The following is a 24,529-nucleotide window of genomic DNA, read 5'->3' as shown; positions in this document are numbered from 1 at the left end:
GCTTCTTTGAGAAAGATGGTTGTCAAATTTTTTCATTCAATTATATCTTCTGTCCAGCTGCCGTGCTGTGTTGATTTAACGTCTATTGTGTTCTGGATGATATGCATTGGGAATTTTTATTTTTATTTTTTTTGTTGTCCAACTTCATTCACAGTAATGGGGTTATCTGGAGGTATTTACTTCAAATTTTGACATAGTCCATGTATGATTTTAGCACTCATAATTTTAGTATATTTGCTGGACAAAGAGAGAAAAAAAAAAAAAAAAAGAAAGGGGCAAGAGAAGAAGCAACTATATCTAGCTGTTTTGATCACACATCTGCCAAGTAGCTTTGCCTTAAATGATTTTAAAAAAGAGGTGAAAAAATAAGGTGTGATTTTATTGTGTGCAAATAACTGTCGTTACAAACTACAAGCGACTCTGTTACACTGGTACAACATATTATTGGTACTTCAGCGGTCAGAATGAGAACTATACATAACAAATTGAAAGAATGGGTTCACAATGGCAAGGAAAAAAGGCGCGTTGGTGGAGAACCACAGCCACCACTGAATCTGGAAAACCAACTGGTTACTCATCAAGACAGACCTCTGGCAGAGCTCAAACGCTGTGCTGCACGTTCTGCACGTTCTAAACTGGGTTCATGCTGATGTAACCCATGCCACAATTCATTAGAACCACCATTCCACAATCGAAGCTTAGCTATCTGCTTATGCAATGCCTCCAAGTTGACAAGAGGGACAGTTGTTGGTCGCCCGTGAGCACACTGCAAAACAAACTCTCCAGAATTATCAACAATGCAGCTAAGCAATCTCTCTCTCTCTCTCAGCTAAGCAAAACAAACTCTCAATTTTTTGTATTGATTGACAAATAGACTAGGGTACTGTCAACTCACTTGGAAACACAATGATGTTTGCTTCAGCTCTTCAACAATTAGGGAACACTCTGAAGGTAGCAATGTGTTGCACCTAAATAGTAAAACCAATAAGCAAAATTAAGAACATAATCCCCAAGAAAGAAGCTTTCACCCTTTTAAGAGCAGGAAATACAACTCCGGTGCAGCTAAAAAGTTGCTAACTTGCTGGAAATTTGAGATGTATCAGGAAGCAAGAAAGAAAAACCACGGCAAACGGCAAATGGCAAATGACACTAGTCCATATGAGAATATTTTGTGGACAAGCATCACCTCGCATAAAGCATTAAATAACTTAATTTGTGGATGATTGGTAACTAATGCAACTTTTACACAGACTAGCATTTTTCCTAAAGATTGAGGTTATTATACCTCTACATGCTTTGGAGTTAAGGACCCGATGAACGGATGGCGGTATAGTTGATGATCCATCTGTATCAGCAAGCTGTTGATCACAAATACAAACTGGAGTGAGAAAATCAACAAATATAGTTTGGGAAAATTTTAGATAATGAATGATGAATCAATAAAGTCCAGAAAAATCATGGAAATGGAACTGTAAAAACTTCTCTGCATTACCTGTTGAAGAAATTCCAAGAGATCTACATCAGTCAAATTGACTCCTACAATACATGGCACCTGCACATTAAAGTAATTGTGATATTCAATAATGAGACAAAATAGAGATTGCGGATCTCTGAACTATGTCAATAATGTTATACATCTTGAGTAAATATACAACATTGAGGACACTTAAACATTTAAAGCACCTGGTTGGTCAATGTGTATGTCTATGGAAGTAATAATAATAACTTCTCTGGCAATAATATTTTCCTCTATATATGCATGTATACGTACGTAGTTGACAGACTAACTAGTAATACAATCAAGAAAAAAAATAAATAAATAAAAAATTTAAGCTTGTAAAAGAAGTTCAATGGCTGAGAGAGAGAAAGAGAGAGAGGGGCAGGAATGTTCTTCACCGCATTAAGTGTGACAATAGTTGGCTGCCAATGTAGAAGATTCAGATTCCTGTAAAAACACAAAAGGGTGTACACCAAAAAAATCTCAGAATTTAAAAGATGAATTGTATAACAAGACAAATGCAATATATCATGCATTCTCTAACACCATCCATTTAGCGGGGAAAAAAAAAATCATCCCAGCAAATCCTTAACGAAAGATATGAAGCAGGAGATCCAAAAGGTTCTCCAAAGTCATCAGCACAAACAAAAATCTGACAGACTTGTTCACCAACATTGGTATGGGGTTAATATCTTTGAAGGTCATTCACACAATGATTGACACATAGATCAACAGTACTAATTAAAGATTTTCTAGACACAGAACACAGAAAAATTACTTTTTAAAAGACCTTGAACCCGGAGAACGAATGTTGCAGAGCCAACCCCAATTTTGAATCTGATCAGCATAGTTGTGCAACAACTGATACCCTATTTCAGGCAGGGCCTGTTTACAGTTTCGAAAACAATAAAAATCAATAGTGAAGATCTAAACATTTTCAGATAAATGTTTAACTTGGCACAGCATCTAGGGCTGTAATAGAACCCCGACATATATTGTGAAATGGAAATACCAATTTTTGCTCAGTATCTAGGTAAGTGACTGTCTTCATTTCTCCAGATAGCACCTACGAATTTCACTAGTCTATTAGTCACACTGGATTTGTCATTTTAAAAAGTTTGAACTACAAAAGCATTTTACCTTCTGACGTAGTTCTTCCAAACGGATCCTTTCATCTGTAGCGTGCTGTAAAAGACAATCACTTGCAAAATAAGAAATGCAGCCAAATGCTGGAAGCAGACTCCAAAACCCTAAGCCAATAAATATGATTATGTGTGTTGGTATGTACACGAATCAAGCCCACACATGTTTGCATGTAGATGTATATATACCACCAGGCATCTACTGGCTAATGCTGACACGATTTCCCAGTTACAAGATTCTCATATGAGAAACTGTTAACCATTCCATGTCCTCAATCCACTACTAAGATTTCCTGTGCTATGTACATCTCAACAATTGGTGTCATTGAACATTCTGCCGAGATAAAATAGGCCTCGACTGAGAATCATGAGAAGCAGTACTAAACTATGTTACACGGACTAGGGTGTAGATATTGGGTGCAGGCGCAGGTGCAGGTACATATAGGGGTCGGATACTTCAAAATTAAAAATTGAAAATACATAAATATGGATCCAAATTTGGATACGAGTACGGGAATACGGTAAATAGTTATTTTTTAAATATATTTATTATATAAAGATGAGTTAAATAGTTATTTTTAAATATATTTATTATTTTTATCTTGTGTATTATTTTTATTGATAATATTTTTAATTTATTTATATAATTTATTTTTTTTTATTTTTAATTGATATATATATTATAAATAAAAAAAATATAACAAATAAAGAATAACAAAATATGTTAAAATAAATAAAAAATAAAATTTGGATGATTTATTTTATAGATTTTTATAGATTTTTTTTTTATTATTATATATGATTTAATTAGATTTATTATTATATAACAAATTATATTATTTATTATATGTTAAAAACGGGAGGGGGGAGAGATAGAGAACACAAATCGACGAGAGAGAGAGAGAGAGAGAGAGAGAGAGAAGAAGAAGAAGAAGAAGAAGAAGAGGAGGAGATGATGAAGAAGAGAAGACAGAGAGAGAGAAGAGGAGATCGACATAGATGAAGACAGAGACAAGACGACACAGAGACACAAATCGACATAGATCTTCACCCTGTTGCTACCACTGCTCCACTGTAAGTTTCTCTCAACAACCCTTCTTTCTCCTCTCATGTCAGCCATGTCCAAGAAACCCATGCCGAATCTGACACATATCTCACACCCGCACCCATGTCGTATCGTGTCGACACGGTACTCTGCCCTAAACCAGCGAGTCCATGTAACAGAGGTACTAAATAGTCCACAATTACAACGTCCATAGCATAATGTTTTAACTTGTGAACTAATGTTCTACTTGGCTCACTAGAATAAGATGGAATGGAATGGAATAATCATTCCTTAGGCTCCCCTATGGAATGATCAGTCCATTACAATGATGAATGATGATTCCATTTGCAATATATTTTTTAGTCAATCAAACATGGGAATGGATATTTTGATGGAATGATAATTCCATTCCATTCTATTCCAGTGAATAGAACACTACCTAAATATATCATTTGGCTACGGTCTTTCAAAAATTTAAAAACATGAGAGATGGATCTCAAGAAGAAAAAAAGAAAGAAAGAAGAGCAGTGCTTAAACCTGGTCAATAATAGCAAGCACTCCACCACCCACAATTGGAATGAACTTCTTATCCACCTGTTGGAGAACTTTGGCATCCTCCAGACAATTCTTATTGATAGATTCAGGAACTAATGAATCACCAGCCAGATGCAAGATCCCAGAAGAGACATCAAGTATATTACTCTCATTGTGAAGATTATGTAATTTGTCTCCCCTCTGTATAGAAAACAAAATCACTTTGTAACCACTAATTTCATAACTTGACAACCCCAAGTTCTTTTGACAAACTGGTAATCATGATAGAATGTGATTTCAAAAAGAAAAGAAAAAACACTAAGGTACTCAACTGCAGTCCGTAGACAGCTCTTCTGCCATTTTAGCCCAGAATCTAATGGATCATGAGATTCCTTCAATGTGCAGTCTGAAGGTTAAGAGAGCATAAAATCAGAAGTATATCATTTATATGGGTATGATGAAGGTATAAAGTGATAAGCAACAAAAGTGATAATCAAATAATGGTGAAGAAAAAAAAAACAAAGTTAAATTTATTCTAGGGTTTTTTACTTTTTTAGTCCCTGAAGTATGCAATTTGTCATTTGGTCACAAATGTCTAAAATTTGTCCCTAATGTATAAAAAAGTGTTTCACTTTAGTCCCCCAACCTAACTCTATCTGGAAGTGTTGTTAAAGTCAAGGGTAAATGTGGAAACTCAATTAATAAAAATACATTTTTAGTCCAGTTAATTCTATTTGCACACCCCTCATTTTCTCAGTGCCCAAGCCATCTTCTAATTTTTTTATTACAATTTTGTCCCTCAAACAAATTACTCTTTTGGATGAAAACCTAAACCCTAATTTCTCTATACACACATCTATAGGGCTCGCAAATGTCGGAAGCAACATATATATACATGTTGGATGGCAGGAATATTTCCTTCTAAAGATGTTGGTTCTTTTTTTTGTTTTTAGCTGATATGTAATTATGATTTTAATTATGTTAGGGGACCAAATTGAAACACTTTTTATAAATTGGGTAGTAAATTAACACAATTTAAACATGGGGGTCCAAAATGACACGAATCACTACTTTGGGAGCTAAAAGTGTATTTTTTTTAATTGAGTTTCTGCATTTACCCCTGAATTTAATGAAGTCTACAGACAAAGTTAAGTTGGGGGACCAAAATGAAACACTTTTTATACATTGAGGGCTTAGGCCTCACTTGGGGAGTAACTATTTTGGTCAAAAAGTCACTATAAGTTGTCATATCACTCCCTCTACTTTTCTGCACATCTTTTCGTAAAAAGCAAAAAAGTTACTAAAATAGCTTGTTCCCAAACTAGGCCTTAATTGACACAATTTAAAATTTGGGATCACAATGACACATCACATTCTTTGGGGACTAAAAAGGTAACTAATCCTTCATTCTATAATACATGATTCATAAATGCTTCCATATTGTGGGAGAATAGGCAAAATAATATTAACTGTTCAATCTACAATCCCACATAACGCTACATAATCTTAACAGATGGAAATCTACCTAAAAAACTCTGGTACTCACCCATAGATCAATGGGAAGCATAACTTTTGCCTACACATAACAGAATTATTTTCAACTGAATCCATGCCGTAAATGTGGAGGCGCTCTGACTTTTTGCATTTTAAATTTTTGAACGTCAGTTATGTCTTACGATGCTACATAATACTACCATAATCATAATAGATGGACACCTGCCTAAAAAACATGGTAGCTTCTCCCATAGATCAATGGGAAACGTAACTTTTGCCAACACATAACAACAGCATTACCTTCAACCAAATCCTTACTGTAAATGTTAAGATCCTCAGATTTTTGCGTATCACATTTTTTAATGTCCTTCATGTCATGTGCTTTCTTCTTATCCGGTCTGAAAGCAAAACCTCAGTGAAGTTAGCAACTATCAGATTTGATCTAGCATTTTAAGCTTGACATGGAAATACTAAAAGTAATTATACCTGGTGTAGATCAATGGATCTTCCACAGAATTTGGCTCAGAATATAGTTGACATTCACCAGATGATTGTTGAGGATGCTTCAACCCACTCGTTTCTGCACAATACACATAAATCTTAACTGGTCTAGCTTATTTGCACCACCACCAAGTCCTACAAACAGTTTGTATTAAAGCAACACCTTGTGAAGTAGGGGCATTATTGATGGCCTGGGCTTTGAGTTTTTTTGCTTCCATGGCCAAATGGGTATTTAAGGTGAAGAATTTTTTCTTGCCTCTGTAAAAAGGTGGAGTTGAATGGCTTCTTTTTGGCCTTCTCTTACAAACATATCCTTCTTGTTGATATATAATCGGATCCTTTAGGCCTTCATCCATAACATCATAAATTGCTGAAGAAATATGGTGTGACGTTACTGCAGAACAGTTGGCATTATATTTACCATGCGAGTCTAAACATAACCACTCTGTTTCATCAATAAATATATCAGGACATTTTGAAAAGAGAACATCATCTAGATTATGTTGTTGGATAAATCTACAATTATCTTCCTTGGAACGAACACAACTTTCAAAACCTGAGCACATGTTTGCAAAACTTGTTGAGAAGTCTTCTTGGCTTGAGCTTTTTCGCAAAGAATCATCAAAATAAAAACCACGGTCCTTAACAACCCTTTCCGCTAAATAGTCATATCTAGAACTATTGTCATATTTGATACGCCTCTCAAGTGCATTCTCATCAAAGAAATTATCCACATTCTGAGATTTGGTCCTAAATAATGGATCTGACATTACAGAAGACCATTCAGATTTAAGAGGCTGACGACTTGAGAAAAATTCTCCAACACATGCAATTGAGTCTGTTGGAAGGTCATTCTCTCCAGCTAAACATTCTCCACCTATTGCAGAAGACTCTATTGAATCCCTTGACAAAAAATCCAGACCTGTAAGCACGTCACACTTAGACAAGGGTCCGGGGGAAGACCAAGCACTTGCTGCCTCATCCTGCCATAGAGTCCCTGGAAGGAAATCAAACCTCTGGTTATTGTCATCAATTTCTCCAACACAAACCCAATCATTAGGTTCAAGACTCTTTCTTTTGGCTCCAAAACCATTAATCCGAAAGTCAAATCCTTCAGAGCTTGCAGGTGATGCCCCATCAACTGGAAGGCTTCTCCTACAGGAGCAATTATGCAGAAAGGGCTTTAGATCCTCGCTGATCTTGTCCACATCATCACCTATTTCAAAACAATCAGGAGATAATGCACTCCCATTAAATCCATTACTTATGCTGGCATCCACATTGAAATGTGCATCCTCCAATCTAGAACCCAAAATATAGTCTGTGTGCTCACTGGATCTTTTTTCCCCAAAGAACTTATTCCCCAAGAAATGGTCTTCAGAAGAGAAAATATTATGGTCAGTTGCCTGCAGATAGCTAGCACTCTTTTGGTTTACAGTTACTCTGGATGGGGCAAGCAATCCATCACACAACTGGAATGAGTAGTCAGTTTGATACAAAGATCCCAACCTGATCTGGTGTTCTGAAGCATCTTGACAAGAAAATCTATTGTCTTTCCAGTGAAACATATGGTCACTTTCTTCAGTTGGCATCTCCAGCTGGGGGGAGAGAAGGCCAAAAGAAGCACGGTGATTGTACATCCTGCACCTCCTTTTTGCAATTTCATATTTTTCTGGCAAATCTGCCAATGTTTGGCAACAAAAGAAATCTTAGGATACACATGAAGGAAATCGATCGGGTAAATTACACCTTTGCTCCTTGTTTGAGCCAAATTTCAGTTTAGTCCCTATAGCTTCAATTTCATCAATTTAAACCTCATACTTTCAATTCCGTACCAATGTGGTCAGCTGTCATTAACATTTTGGATGGAAAACATGTGCGAAACTAGAGGGACAACAGTAGAATTCAAAAGAACTATAGGACCACAGGTGTAACCTATTCATTTTTCTTTTTGTGCAGGAATTGCTAAAATTTCCACATGTTGCCTTTTTCCGTCCAAAATGCTAACCACAATGAACAGAGGAACCACATTGAAACGTAATTGAAAGTATGAGGTTTAAATTGATGAAATTGAAACTACAGGGACCGAAGTGAAAACTTCACTGGACCTAGAGGGACCAACAGTATAATTTACCCAAACAGATTTTTTGCCAGTTCACAAGCAAGCTATATAAACATCATTCATGAAATTTTGTTACTCTGGAAATGTGTTCTCTCTTCTCCAAATAGTTTTGAGGAATGTAACTATTGAAACAACTAGATCAGGGTATTCAAACTCCATATACAGAATCATCAGAAGCAAGACATTTAATAATAAAATATAGATCCTACCTTTTTCTGGTGATGAAACATCATCACCTTCCCTCCAGGTATTGTCTTCTTCTGACATAACAGTACCACGGCTGGAGGAATTTCCTTGAAACATATCAAAAGTCAAGACAAGTTTAAGAAATGAATTAACAAAAATAATGTTAACAGACAGCAAAAAGATTATTCACAAATTTAGCAGTTTACCATGAGAAAATTTTTCAGTCCACAAGTGTGTGATGGCCTTTTCAATAAAATTAATAATGGGAGACCAATCCTCAGAGAGAGAGAGAGAGAGAGAGAGAGAGAGAGGATCAAGGGAACAATTGGATTCCTAAATTACTTCACAACAGAGTGATAACCAAACAAATTAAATTAGTAAGACTAAAGCCCTGAAGGAAATACTAGCACACTGTAAGTGAGAAGAATGAGGTAGACAAGCCATCTACAGCATTTAGGCGAATGAATCACACACAAGGAGGAAGAAACAACACCAATCATCCAAAATTGACAGAAGGAAGGAAAATATATGTATATATACTGCTATATCAAGTGTAATGCACAAATGAAATTTTTTCAACAGAAGCATCAATCCCCAAACAATCCCTGTTTCAACAGAAGCATGCGATCAACAGTGATCTGTGAAATCGATCCCTCACTTTGAAAGTGATCGATCCCTTATTAGTTGTGATCGATTGCCACCCTAGTTTTCACAAATCCTTCGTAAATTGGCTTTGGAAGTTGAGTTTCAATATAAACACCTCTATAACTTGGTTTTCTATATCCCAACCATTGTTTTTTCACAGTCAAAATTCTGTAAACACTAGAAAAATTCTGAGCAAATATTTTGATCATTGTGAGAGAATTTTCTCGAGATAGTTTTCCAAAAACCTTACATATCTTTGCATTGTTGTGTTTTGCACACAGAGTTGATTGGGTAATTGGATCCGTTCAAGAATAGAGATCGAGGCTGTTGCTTCGTAGTGTCCAGAAGATCAAAAAGGCTGACTGAGTCAAGCTATGCTCGTGGAGTAACCACAAGTCATTAGAGTTGTAGATAAACCTAGGTATACGGTTGTAAGTTTTCTCGACTGTGTCCTGTATTCTATCATCGTTTGGTGGATTTTTGTTGGGTGTTGTGGCCATGGTTTTTCCCTTTTGGGCTTTCCACGTAAAATCTGTGTTATCGTGTGATTGCTATTTACTGTGGTAAATTTTGATTAAAAGGCTAAAATAGGGCTAATAAACATAATTCACCACCCCCCCAACCCCTTTTCCGTTTCTAGGCACATTTTACTGAAGTCTCCAATATTTCAACTTTTTGAGAAATGACAAAAATCACTTTTCCACTCAAAACAATCTAATTGACAAAGGGCAAACAAACTTCATAAGCCAGGAAAATTCTCAATCAATTAGCTAATTATATATATCACAGTTCATGATCAAACAAGAAGAAATGTTACCTTGAATTCAACAGAAGTCTTTGATGGTTCAAAAGTTATATCATACCAAGATCTTGGGCAACTTAAATTCAAAATGTATGTTTCATATGTTTGAGACCTACTTCGCTTCCCATTTTGTAACTTCATGTTAGCCTCTTGCAGATCCGAAGAGTTGAACCTAGTGACCAACTCATTCAGCAGTTTATGAATTGGGCCCTTGCAGATATAAAGAGAGTTGATGTCTACATAAGTGAAGGTCAAGAAAATCACAATTCTCAATTATCTCAATTGCCGATCTTTTTGTTTTATCAGTATCTTAATTGCTAATCTATCTAGTGCAATATAACCTTTGCACACTAACAAGATAATCAACTTCACGGATACAGACAAATTGACAGGCCTGCAAGACAAAGGACCCTCAATTAGCACTATTGACAGTGGGGAATCAGTAAAGCATATCAAAACAGTTAAATAGTTATATCATCAAATGAAGTATACCTTCACAAATGAAGTATCACGAGGACTAGACATATATCCAGAAAGCTTTAATACACCATCAGAGACATTTAATTCATGTAGAGAGCTGAAAATCTCAATTCCAAAACCACTCGTCAACAGTGACAAAGGAGATGAGGAAGGAGTCGTGCAGAACAACTCATCCTCACTGCATGCAGGTAAAACAAAATGTAAGCAAACACATATATGACCCTCCAAGTGCTATATTGACAAATGTAGAGCAGGAACACCTCTCAATATCAACAACTTCGAAGAATACTTTTGGATGAACAATCGCAATTCTAAGAACACATTTTTTGACTGAGTGCAAGACCTTCTTCGGGCTTCCAATTTCATTATGCAAATCACAACCAAATCAAGTTAGTGCACATCATCACGAGTAAAATGATCATATCAGCTAAGGTAGTTGGCTATCATTAATAAATTTAAACCCAAAGCAAAATATGTGCAAAGTAAGAGGAACCTAGATTGGATATGCTTCCTCCGAACTGGTTGGTTGTAAAATAAATCCCGAACAATGACTGCAAGGACCCAAGACTATTCTTAGAAAACAAATCAAAGCTTATCTGCATCATAATCAACAGGAAAAAGGAAAGGCAAATTTATTCACCATATAAAGCAGTTACAAGCCTACAATTCACATACACTCTAGCATTCTTAAAAGCCAATATCATTTGAAAGAAAGATATAAGAAAACTGGGACAAATACTCAGAGTAGTTCATACAAGAAGCACAAAGTGACCCAACTTTACAATTTTAATGGACAAATCCAACAGTACTTTGGTAACTCTTGCCCATTGATTTGATTTTTGTGTTGTTTGACTTCCTCAAAATAAGCTACAAAAATGGATTCACGCTGCAAACATTGATGCTTTGCTGATCAGTTTAAACAAACTTGTAAGGCATTGACACAAAGTGTGTTTATAAATTCCATCTCTCCTTTTCACTAGACAATCTACCAAAGTAACCTTTTATAAAGGACAATTTCTCAATGTAATGTGAAGAGAACAATGTTATGGCAGATTAAAACAAAAATAGTTATTTATATAAAATTTGGAAACAATAATGTGATGAAAAGCAGTCATGCGACACTAGAAAGACGCTAATTAGATGTTATTAAGAGGAGGCTTCTAAGTGGAATTTCTGGAAGGCTGATCCAATCCTGAATTTGTTCATTTTCAACACTGAGCTAATTAAGCCAGAAACTCCCTGTTCCAAACAATTCAAAACAAAGAAAAGGAACGGTGATTAAAAGCGGCTTATCATTTTGTTTTCAGGTGAAGTTCCAGTGCTGTTCTTGTAATGCTAAAGAAGCAAACTTTACTTGTGCACACATAAGACCAGCTCCAATCTATTTGCTTACCTTCTACCAAACAGAATAATGCTCTCCACCATAATATACTTGTGCAGGTTCTTGTTACTTACGAATCCAATTTTTGTTTTATTTAAACTTGTTATCAAACATTTAACAGAGTCGAGAAAGAGAAGAAAACAACAGGCAAAAAAAGCACAAACAGATCTTCCAAATGGGAGAAATAATAATGACTTGCTTGCCAATAGTGACTACACAACAATTTTTACCTGTTGTGCCTACATCTTGCCTACCATCATCAATTCCAAGATACAAACATTTGCATCCCTGAAAAGAATGATGGGAAGTCAACCACCAGGATACTAGGAAAAATGGCAGTAAAGACGCTCAAAATTGACAAATGAAAAATTAAATTCGAAACATTGAAGAACAATCCATGCCTTCATGACTTTACGATATCCATTTGGCCTCCCATGAGCTTTTGTAATGACTTCTAACAATGAAACATCAGAAATGGAGCTCAATGCTTCTCCTCAATAGCCAAAGCTTCCACTAATAGCATTAGTATTAGCTAGCTGATCAACTTTTGACGTTGCTGGTCTCATAGTAAACACACAAATCATTAGATAACATGGTCAATAAATAAATTGTATTTGTAGTTATCCCCACATGATAGCAATGGTTAAACAGTCCAACTAAGCACCTACATTCCAAAAACTAAGAAGTAGGCTATCAGTCATCAATACTTTCAAAAGTAAAATAATGCCACACTTTCCAATGTATAAGATTTCCCTGTGCTTATTCAATGTTCTATAATAGCATATTCAACAGAAGAAATGCTATGGGTCGTGCAATAGATATACTCTTTCTTTTCACCAACACATGGGATTGACCAGTTTTCTTAAAAGAAGAGAGAATTTTATTCCAACTGGCATTCATATACGAGACAGCCATATATAGGCAGCTAAGAAGCACAGATACTCCAAGATTGGTGCTGTGTTCATATGTGCCACGACGGGGATGTGTGTCCTTGTGTCCGACGCACCACGTGGCATGTCAAATTTTTTTTTTTATTATTTTTTTTGTAGGGCATGTGGGGATTCTTCATGAACACACGTGTCCTGTGTTTGGACATGTCTCAAGACACCTTTGTAGATTTATTTATTTTTTTATAATTTTAGAAAGATGATTTGGGGTCAAAGTAAAATAATGGAAAATAAAAATATAAAAAATAAAAATACACCCAAATATATATCGATGCTTCTCGTATCTATACATTCTAAATTTATATTCATATATATAATAAATAAATAAACAAAAAATTGCCGTATCCCCTCCATGTCCACATCCAACAAGCAAACACACACACACACACACACACACACAACCAAAAAAAAAACACACTCGTTAGCTTATTAGTTGATTTTCACATGCATTCCATCTAGAAAAAATAAATAAACAAGGACAACAAAAGAGTATGTGAAACTCAAAATTTAAGGCAAGTGTCCCTATTGGAATGAGCACTATTAGGTGTTCCATGATGACTTAAAACAGGTTTTTGCTAAAAATCCCAATTCATATTGAGAATTTTTACATCTGAAATTGCGAGATTGGTTCCCTCTAAGATTTATGACACGTCCTATGATCAACAAAGTATAAATTCTTATCCCTCACTATTATTTCCTATGTTACATGGACTATTCTAAATGTGCAAAATACCAATGCCGGACACTCAACACATGGTTAAGGGTATGGAACAAAGGTCTGACATGTATAGTTGGGCATGCATCCAACAAGCTTGTATGGATCTACTTGTTTGCATCGTGTCAAGAATCTCAGCAGCCAAAATAAAAGTTTTTCAGAAGAAGAAAGATATTCAGTTACCGTATCTTTCTCCCAACAACACCAACCCATCCCAAGTAATACCACATCCTGCAAGTAAACAGACATAAAATGCAAAAAATAAACTAGAGAGCTCAGGGTGCAATGTGAGTTAACTATTGAGAAGGGGGAAAATACAACTAACCATTGTCCACTACTTTAATGTAGTGGGTCCCAACACCAACTGCAACAGATACCTGAAAGAACAAATCAGTCCTCAGTGAAAAAAAAAAAAAAAAAACCAAATGTAAAAATCATGCATAGAACAACTATATAATGGTAAAACTTACGTAGTGGTTTAGCAACGGTCTAATTTCAACTAAAGGGATACACAATTCTTGTTAGGGGTGTGCATGGGTTGATTTGGTCCGAGTTAGTGCCAAATCCAAAACTGAACCAACCTATTCAATTATCATTTTTAGGACCCAAAACCAAACCGAAAACCTTTGTTATCAAAATATGACCATTCACAATTCAATTCATGTGACTCTTGAAACTATCAGGCCCCACAAATGGCAACCTCATTTTCCTCTTTTTTTTTCTTTTTCTTTTTTTTTTTTTTTTTTTGTAAATATGTCATAATACAACTTCTCAAAGTGTTTAGTACAAAAATAATCAATATTTAATCATGATTTGTTGTTATTTTAGTGATCACAGGGTTTAATAGGATCCAATATGAAAAATGTCAAAATACATCTAGATGATTAAGGCTAAAGTAACTTGCACCCATGAATTATCTATTGCTAATTTGGTAAAATAAACATGGTTTAATATGGTATGAGACAAGCCAATTGGACACAACGATTCCACAACTTTTTTTTTTTTTTTTAACTTTCTTTTAACAAGTATAAACAATTTTAAAATGTTTTAGGTTTTAAAATAAAAGGTTTCAACTTATTTTTTCTTCTCATTCTATGCTATTTAGGGTTTTTAGGTCCATTTTTGAATATCAAAGGATAATATATTATGATTTTTAAATACTTTTATGGTTGATGGGATTTGTACTTATATCGCTTACAATTAGACAATGTAATCACGTCCTTATATAAGAACTATTGTATAACATATACCAAAATCAATTTATTTTATGTTTGGATAATGGTCAAAAAACAGGGTGCCCCCTCCAAGTTTAATTTGTGACACAACCCTCTTAGGTTCAATACCATATTGAAAAAATGAATGGTTGATAGAATAGTTAAAAAGACAAAAATAACCCTCTTATTTCTTCTCTTTTGCTTATATCCTCTCTTTTGCTTGTATCCTCTTTTTATCTTTCTTTGCCTCATCTCACCACCATCACCATCCATTGGCATCACTAACACCCTCCACGACCACCAAAATCACAATTACCATCCACCACTACCAATCGCCTCCACCCAAAACCACTATCACCACTCATCACCACCACCCAAAATCACCACAACCACATAGGCTACCTCATTCCCCCTTCCCCATTCTCCTAACCCCCATTCTCCCTCCTCCACCTTACCTTATCCTTTGATTCTTCTTACAACAACTTCATCATCTATCATTCACCTTTGACATTGCCACTAACAACATTGACAGCAGCTCTATACCCTAGCCAACTCAGTTTGTAGTTTACACCCATCACCACCACCACCACATCGCTTGACCTCTTCCCTTTCCACCCACCCCCAATCTCCCTGCTCCCCACCAAAATAAGTTGGTTGCCCCTTTCCCTTTTCCCCAACCTTTGATCTACCTCCTTCATATTCCCAACCAATCAATTGCCTCCTTTCCCAACTTCTCCACCTGTTCTCCTTTCTTACAACCCCAACCAGTTGGCTTCCCCCTCACCCACCACTGTCCTCCCTCCTCCCACCCCAACTTAGTCAGTTACCATTCCTCCACCATTGTCCTCCTTCCTCCCATGACAACATAGTCAACTATCCTCTCCCCCACCATCATCATCCTTCTGCACTAGGGCCAATCAGCTAGCCATGTCCCCTACTACCCTCCTCCCTAAGCCAACCTAATCCACTGCATGCTTCATCTCTATCCACCACCTCTTTCCTCATCCTACCATAAACCAATTATTGCCCCCTTACTCCCTCCTACACCTTAAGCTAGTCGTTAACCCCTTCCCCTCGCCCCCCACCCCAAGCCAATCATTGCCCTATTCCCCCCAACCATGTTCTCCCTCCTCACCCCTAGCCAATATGCAGCTTTGAGCCCTTCAGAATGGCAGAATTGAAGCTTAAAGAATGGCATGTTTAAGGTTAAACAAAGGAATAATTGGGGGAAAGAAGGCATAAATATCATTTCAAAATTTGAATAATTCAATTTAAAATTAAAACAATATTTGACACGGCACGCCTTGGTACTGTTAATTTAGATGGAAATAGTCATTTTTTTCATTTTGATATTGACCTAGGGGGAATTAATATCACAAATTAAAACTTCAAGGGGCGCTATGTTTTTTGGCATAACCACATGAGAGTGAAATGTAATTACCCCTTTTTTCATCTATACAATTGTTTAATTAAACCAAACAACAAATGGATGTCAAAAAACAAATGGAACTTAATTAAACCAAACCAAGAAACCTTGGTGTCGTTCGGGGTAACCCACAATTCAAGCTATAAGTAAATTTTTATAAGGCTTGATAGATGTCCATTGTAATTTGAAAATTCTATTTTTACAATAATTCTCTTATATGTGATGATAACATTTTTTACTAATAACTTGAAAATATCACATTTACAGTTGTACATCATACAAGTCTTTTAACAAAATACATACAGGAGCGGATCTTGGTTTTGTTCAGGTTACTCAAGGAATGAACCCAGAACCAAGCCGAGCCTCTCCCATGATCAAATGAACCCAACACAACCCCATGGTTGGAACCAGACATTGGGTTGGTTAGGTTCACAGGTCACATGATTCTTTTATATAGCCTACATCCTTTGATTACATCGGTTGTCCTTATTTATAACAGTATAGAACCAGACCCTTTGAAAAAAGAAATTCTATTGAAAGGGTTTCAAAGTGAATACTTCAATAGACATTAAAGCAACACATGGCATCAAAAGTACTAAAAAGTACGAAGTGGAAATTATTTTGGTTTCACATTGATCCATGTTCCAAAGAGGTACCCCACTCCTATCTTTCCTTAATAAGTATAACTCTCCTGAATTCAACCTATTAGCTCTAAGGATGGGCAATCCTAGCACAGGGTAAAAACCAACTTGATCACTACACAGGTTAACATAAACTGCTTATTCTAGGCATATTTTGTCATCAAAGAGTCTACCAATTGTCCAGGTAGGTGTTGAATATTTTGCCATTAATAAAATAAACGCCCGCCGCAGAAATCTTATTCCTCTAAAAGGGATAAAAGATCAAGACGTTTGAGTTATCAAACAAAATTGTAGCTAAATCATGATTTACATATGCACACAGATATAATCTATCTTCTTCTGCTATCTATATCTATCTATCTATCTTCTATATTCTATCTTCTATCTTCTATCTTCTATGTCTATCTACCAACATCTATCTATACTATCATAAAGGGAAGGCGTGAGTTGGTATTGATGTCTCATTTTTTGGGTTTTCCCAAAATATCCCTACAGCAGTTACATGGCCATTTATACCCTAAATTCAGTTTTTTTTTTTTTTTTTTTGGAACTTCTGATTTTTCCAAATTCATTTCAGTTTTCAGATTTCAAATTCATACATTTTACAATCTTATAAAAATACATTTCAAAATTTTACCTTGGTTGCACGAGCATCAAGACTGTTGAAAATCAGCTCTTCCCCGACTCTGGTCAAGTTGAACAAGACAATGCCAGAACGAACCGAGCTGCGAACAGCCTCAGGCAAATGCTTGATGTCCCTCATACTGACCCCAAATCATAATAATTCTTCAATCATTTCATATCTGAACTACAAAACCCATAATTCATACATTTACAGGCAAACCCCACAAACAAAAACTACCTGCAATTACAGACCCAAAACGAAAATTTGAAATTCGTAATAGCTAGTTGCTAACCTGAAGACGACGATAATTTTCGCCTAGGGTTAGGGTTTTGATCGATCTTCGAAGACAAAACAGAGAGGAATGAGAGGTTCGATTTTGGTGGGCATGGATTTCGAAACCTGAAGAAAAAAGGCGGTTTAGAGCTCGCGGGATTGTGTGCGCCGGACTGTTCTAAGTTGCGCTTACAGTGTAGTGTAACTTGCGGGGAAACATTAAAGATACTCGCCGGGTACTGTTTGTGTTGGTGACCGATGATTACGTCACCGAGTTAAAAGTTGAAGTCACACGTTGATTCTGATTGGTCAGCAAGTACCAACTCCGGTTGGTAGCTCGAAAAATGGATTGCTCGAAGGCCCCCAAGTCCAAAATGACATTCATATTGCTTGGTTACTACTTTTTAAAAATACTTTTCAGAAAATTTTACTTTCTTATTTTTCGTGTTTTTTTATTTTTACTTAATTTTTTTAATATTTTGAGCAATTTTTTTAATTTTTAGATATACCTAACATAAATATATCTAAAAAGTAAAAAAAAATTAAAAAAAACCTTTTAAAAATTCACTAAATACCAAAAATACAAAAATAAATACAAGAATTCAGTACATTTTTTGTATTTTTATGTATTTATTAATTTTTCTAAAAAAAATTCACAATTTTTTTACTTTTTTGATACATCTAAGTAAGGTGCATCTAAAAAGGTAAAAAAAAATGTTTAAAATTTTAAAAATATTCACTAAAAACAAAAAAATACGAAAACCAAAAAATTCAATTTTTAAAAAACTTAATTCAAAAAACTCAAACCAAACAAACTGATTGTTGTGATTTTTTATTTTTTTCACTTTTCTTTCCCGTTTTACTGAAGATGAAGAAGATGAAGGTGAAGAAAGAAGCAGCAGCAGAGAAGAAGAATAAGAATAAGAAGAGGAGACAAGAAAGAGAGATAATCAACACATCATCATCTTCAACAAACATCAATACACAGAGAGAGAGAATCAACATCTTCATCAACATTATCATCATCATCAACAACAACATCTTCATCAACACATCATCATCATCAACAATAAGATCAAGATCCAGATTCAGATCTACTAGAAAGGGGAAAAAAGAAAAAGAAAAAGAAAAAGAAAAAAGAAAGTAGAGAAAATAGAGGAGGCGATCGGTGATACCTACCGGCATCACCGTCGATCTTCCTTCTCTTCCTCCTCCGCCATCACCACCATCGCCTCTTCTCTCTTCCTCTTCTCTTCTCTTCTCTCTCTCTCTCTCTCACCTCTTCTCTTCTCTTCCCTCTGTCTGTTTGTATTTGAAACCAGGAAAAAGAAAAGAAAAAAAAATAAAAATACAAAACGACGTTGTTTTGTATATTCAAGCCAATTTCGAGCCACCGTTTTCGAGTAACGAAGTATTATTCAGCAAGTACGTTACATACACTTCTGTTGCTGTTTTGTGATTGGCGAAAGCAAAATATGATTTTTATTACACTTTAGATTTCGTTTGACAACTTAATATTTTAATTTAAAATTTTAAAAGTCACTCAAAAAATTAAAAAATTAAAAAATCAACAATATATATAAAAAAGTTAATGATTCTTTTTTCTCTCTATAAAAATTCATTCCGAACATACTAATTTTATACCTCATATTTTAGCTAAAAAAATAAAAAAGTTACTAAAATAACCTATTCCCAAATGAGGCCTTATTATATTACCAAAATTAACCCTAAAGTAAGACTCTTCAAAACTCTTTCATCTCTTTACACTAATAGTTTTTTAAGGGAAAATAAGAGAACAGAGAAAGACGCAACAAAGGGAAAGAGAAAGATGCAGGGAAGATACTGAGTGGAGCCCACAACGAAGTGCCTGTTCGGTCACACAATGCTAAACAATTTACATTCCTCAGGTGTTATGTTGCCAGAAAAAATAAATTTCTCCAACGTTTTGTTGCTATACATTTACAGAGCCATTTTTTTTCTCCAAAAAATGATTTTTAATTTGTGTCAGGCCTGTTCGCTAATACAATGCTAACAAATTTGAATTAATCCAATGTCATGTTACCAAACAAACTTTTTTTCCAAGCAATATGTTGCCGTTCGATTGGATGATAACAATAAATTAATTCGAGATCACTTGTGAAGTGTCTATTCGGTGATATGTTGCTATATAAATTAGATTACTCTAATGTTATGTTGTCAAATTATAATAGATTTGTTTAGCCACTTATCGCTATATGTTGAAATGTTTACTTTTTCCTTCAAGCATATAAAAAAAATCCATAAATCAAATACGCATCCATAAAACCATATATAAAAAGTATCTATAAAAATATTCATAAAAATATCAAGTGTATAAACATCCATAAAATCTGTCATTGTTTGCATCTATCAATCAAACATGTTATCACAATTCGTCTATATCGATGGTTTCGATAGTTACTACATCAGGATCGACAAGCGCACGGAATTGATGAATACAAGTAGTATAAGTTTTCTCCCATCCACTAGCGTGTGGGTGATGAAAACAAATCCAGTTGTTTGACATCTGATGTCTTTATAACAATATCAAATCTAGTATTATTCCCAACGTCAGAAACCCATTTAATTAATACTTGACTACTACTAAAAATCTAAAAATAATAAATATATTTATATGTCAAATTATTAATAAAACTCAATACAAATTAAAAATAAGAAAAAAATCGTATTCATAAAAAAGCTTAACAAATCTTGTTTGTAATGAATTTATGACTGGAGTCCACTAATGATACAATACTTACATTATTACAATGAGTATAAGCATAATCATAATCCTTTCAATCAAAAAAATAAATAATATAAAAAATAAAACTAGAGATACATGGTAATGAATAGCTGGACAAATTAAAAACATTCAGCCTTGGATTATCGGAAATGTGCCTTTTATTCGGCAATTGGTTACCAGACATATATTTTTTGTTCGGCAATGTAATGTTGGACTATTTTAATTTGTTCGATTTCGAAATACCGAACAAAAGTCGAAGAACAGTCCAGAAAAATGAAACAAAAATCTACCAAATAAATAATAAAAAAAACTCAATATTTCACTTTTTTCATGGTTCTTCACCACTATTTTTTCATTCATTACTTTCTTTTATGATCAAAACACTATGATTCTCACTTTTTGAAAATAGATGTGTAATAGAGAAAAAAAAATAAGAAAGGAAGAAGAGGAGTAGGCATTGAAGACTAAGAGGTGTAAAGAGATAATAAAATATGTTTAATTTTAGTATTTTGTCCTTAAAGGTAATTTCACACATAGGTAAAATTGGAGGGGGGAAAATCTCATATGGAGGGTGTAAAGAGGTAAAGTAGTGATATAAGTAGAATCACTTGAAAAAAATTGAAATGGAATGTGCAATTACGAAATTATCCTAAGGTTAGGTTTGTTTGACTATTTGAGAAAGATGATTGAATTAATAGTCTGTGAAATTCACTTAAAAAGTGTTTTGTTGAGAACATGAGTGAGATGATTAACTATTCCCTTGTACTAATAACCCCCCATGTAGTACGACTAACAAAGCCATGGAAGCCTTGAGACTATAAATTGAGTAAGGGAAAAAATACTAAAACTTAAAAAAATATTAATTTTATATATTAATATTATATATAGTATTACTAATCTAATGGTGTACAAATAAACATTTTTTATCCTATATCTCTAACCTAATACCACCATATTAATAATTTTTTCAGTTAATTCCACCATATTTTTAATCTCTTCTATCTTATAAAACCAAACCAACGTGACCTAAGTTGTTAAGGTTGCTTAAAATTTGTTGATTTTTCTTTTCCAAATTTTAATTACCCAAATAACAAAAATAAAAAATAAAAAATTAAGACTCCTAAAATGTTTCTCCGAATTTACCATGTAAGTCCCAAATTCTCTTATCATGGAAGCTGTTTGGTGTAACTTAAATCAGTTGCTTATAATTTATTTTAGGATAAATTACAGTAAATCTTATTAAATTATAGGGGTATTTGGTATAGCTGTTAGAACAAATTATAAATTATAACTTAACGGATTATAAAATTATAGCTTTAGTCATAAGTTATTGTTCTATTTGGTGAAGCTGCTTAATTATAGATTTAAATTGTTAAATAGTGTTTGGTAAATAAGTTGTAAAATAATTTTTTGATGTGTAAATGCATTTTTACCCATTGTTAATTATAAATTGAATTAACATTTATTAGTTATAAATTGAATTAATTTTTATTTTTTGTTATTTACTCATATTACACATTTCCCATTTTAAAAAATAATAATCTATGGTCCATTTTGGATCTTTTATATTAAAAAAAAAAAAAAACACTAAAGGTATAATTATAAATTAACATGTCCACGACAGAAACTGACAATCAAAAGTAGGGGGTGACCAATTTCTTAGAGTTAGATTTATTGAGTTAAAATAAGTAGCTAAATCAAAAATTATTTGAAATAAATTTATCCAAACAGTCCAAAATAATTTTTTTAAAGCTAAAATCTATAAGTTGGCCAAAATAATCTATGCCAAACACCTCCTATGACTCATATTTATTTTCCTTCTTGAACTTCAAAACACAGTTGCTAATTGTAGACACCCAATTTTTGACCGCCCTTGCGACTTGGACGTCAGCGCTTGCACACCCAATGATGAGTATATATGCTCGTTTAAGTGCTCGAAGTCCTCAGCGGAATGTCACAGTTTTGAGCCTTTTAAACCCTACACACCTGTTGCCTTATTTTTGGACCAACACCATAGATTTTCAAACCTGCAACCTCTTGTGGCCTGCCGGCCACTGCTTCTGGTTGCCGGCCACAAATGTGTTTTTGTAGATATTTTTCTGTCAACTGTGCCGGCAGTTGGCACAGATGTATGTACTTTCTTACACGTGTATGTATTGATATTTCTGAGGGAGTTGCATGATTTTCTATAAATAGGAGGCCTCCCCTTTTATCTTCAAGGTTGGAATTTTTAGAGCAAAAATTCTCTCTCTCTCTCTCTCTCTCTCTCTCTCTCTCTCTCTCTTACAATTTCTTAGCTTTTTGCAAGCTTTTGCCTATACACTCTTAATCAAACCTCTCCATCTTTGAGCTGAGGTACTTTTGAGCCTTGTTTGAGCTCTCGAGGGTGTATTTGCTTTGATTTGTTGCCAAGAATTGGTCTTCTCTTCAAGATGTATAAAGCCTTACTTCTCTACTTGCTTTAATCACTCTTTTTCCTACTGTTTTTGGGCTGTATAAACTCTGTATTTTTGGGCTGAAACTTGGGTTTTAAGGCCAATAAGGGTTGAGGGGTGGTTCACCTTTCTTTACACCTTGCTCTCAAGGCCTTTACCCTTGTGTTTTCCATCTTTACACTATCTTTTTTTGAGCTTTTAAACACTAATTTTCAGAATTATTTCAGTGGTTAAAATATTGTTTTGAAGTCCAAAATTAGAGGGGTTAGCCACCCCTCCTTGTGTTTTGCTTACTAGCCTAGCATGATTTATGTTTTAGCTTATTATTCTAGTTAATTCCAGGATGTTTTAGGACTATTTAGTACTATTTTAGGACTGTTTTTAGTGATTCATTGCATTTGAGCCTTGTATTGCATGCTTATAGTGTGATTATCCTCACAGGCTTGGTGGTTCAGGCTTTAGCCACCAACCTATTCGAGTTAATACATTTGTTTATGGTTTTCCATACTTGTTTCACCCCTAATCACTTTTGCAACCTCCCTCATTTCTTGGCTTTTGCTTTGCTTTGCTTTGCTTTGAAAGTTAGTTTAAACTAGTTGCTTGTTTAAAGCATGAGATTAAGGTGTCATGCTTAATGGTTTAATCCCTTTGGAGGTTCATTACCAATGGTATGATGTCTCTTTCATGCCTAAAGCAACACTTGGTTTGAGCCCTCTTTCCATTAGAGGACTTAAACTCACTTTTGGACTTAATTGATTAAAGAATTGAAAGGTAACTAAAATGGAGTAATAAAATTGGTGAATAAAAAGGTGCAAGATAATAATTTGGTTAGGGTTCAATCGGACGTTAATTGAACCCTTGAGTCTTGAGTCGTTTTATACTCATTAGTGATGAAAACGATTCAAGATTCATTGTCAACTACTTCCCTTGATCTTTTATGATAGGGAGGTGGTTTTGAGAGTCTTATTTTGTTGTATTCATTGAACTTACACACTTGTTTCATAAGCCATCATGCAATGAAATTGTATCTATTGGTGGTTTGTGAATCAAACTTACTATTCTTTTGAGCTATTTGATGATAATGAGGGGTGAGTTATGCAAACAAACCCTTGAGAATACCCTGTTCCTACTCAATTTGCTCTCTGTTTCAGCAGGAAAGTCCAGTCATCAATGGCTGGCAAGCCACTTGCTGGCCACCTTCTGTGGCCGGCAGGCCATCACTACTAGCATGCCGGCCACTAGTGCAAAATCTAGCAGTGTACTTTTGAAGAATAACATAGTTGGTTCTGAGGTGAAAATTAGTGCAAGTGTTCTACTGTGCAACAGAGGCATTTGACAGTAGAAACAGTGGCTTTTTTGGATGGAAAGTTTGTGCATGCATGAGGATTCCTGATTTCCCGAGGCGGAGTAATTAGAATAACTAGCTTAGCACCCTTTTTATGTTGTTTTCATGTAAATAATTTGTTCATTTTGATTTGTTGTAATAGTTAGTTAGCTAGAATAGTTAATTAATTTGTTGTAATAATTAATTAAGTAGTTTAGCTAAATTATTCATTTGGGTTTGTAATAACTATTTAATTAGTTTAGCTTCAATTAGTTAGCTGGTTAGTTCATTCGAACCCTCCTGTGTGAAGGCACAAATGTTGTGATAATGTGTAT

General features: G+C 34.7%; 1 protein-coding gene across 3 annotated transcripts; it reads right to left on the bottom strand.

Annotated features, from left to right (window-relative positions):
• Nucleotides 1-358: 358 nt before the first annotated feature.
• Nucleotides 359-18,021, bottom strand: LOC145789730 (DNA mismatch repair protein MLH3-like). 3 transcript variants are annotated; one of them, XM_082867048.1, is made up of 26 exons: nt 17,691-18,021; nt 17,411-17,581; nt 13,818-13,869; nt 13,676-13,723; nt 12,232-12,386; nt 12,061-12,118; nt 10,943-11,000; nt 10,710-10,802; nt 10,462-10,627; nt 10,348-10,363; nt 9,985-10,205; nt 8,729-8,798; nt 8,546-8,629; nt 6,378-7,895; nt 6,200-6,293; nt 6,014-6,111; nt 4,552-4,625; nt 4,223-4,420; nt 2,639-2,683; nt 2,511-2,564; nt 2,277-2,383; nt 1,897-1,945; nt 1,493-1,552; nt 1,286-1,358; nt 896-968; nt 359-766 (listed from the first exon to the last, which is right to left on the bottom strand). In XM_082867048.1, exons 5-25 carry the CDS (start codon nt 12,235-12,237, stop codon nt 934-936), a joined length of 3,177 nt encoding a protein of 1,058 aa, XP_082723174.1. In that variant the 5' UTR covers nt 12,238-12,386; nt 13,676-13,723; nt 13,818-13,869; nt 17,411-17,581; nt 17,691-18,021; the 3' UTR covers nt 359-766; nt 896-933. The 3 variants fall into 3 exon arrangements, with proteins under 3 accessions (XP_082723174.1, XP_082723175.1, XP_082723176.1); XM_082867049.1 differs by having other exon boundaries at nt 12,232-12,343; XM_082867050.1 differs by having other exon boundaries at nt 13,702-13,723; nt 17,691-17,975.
• Nucleotides 18,022-24,529: the final 6,508 nt, after the last annotated feature.

This window comes from Camellia sinensis, chromosome 4 (genome assembly GCF_055761805.1).
Source record: "Camellia sinensis isolate YWXY chromosome 4, ASM5576180v1, whole genome shotgun sequence".
Taxonomy (NCBI): Eukaryota; Viridiplantae; Streptophyta; class Magnoliopsida; order Ericales; family Theaceae; genus Camellia; species Camellia sinensis.
This window is presented reverse-complemented; position numbering and strand designations above follow the sequence as displayed.

Coding starts and splice junctions, on each gene's coding strand:
- LOC145789730 (XM_082867048.1), bottom strand. Junction 10,803..10,942: donor AGGAAGCATATCCAATCTAG/GTTCCTCTTACT, acceptor TGAAATTGGAAG/CCCGAAGAAGGTCTTGCACT. Junction 2,684..4,222: donor TGCTTGCTATTATTGACCAG/GTTTAAGCACTG, acceptor TGTCTTTTACAG/CACGCTACAGATGAAAGGAT.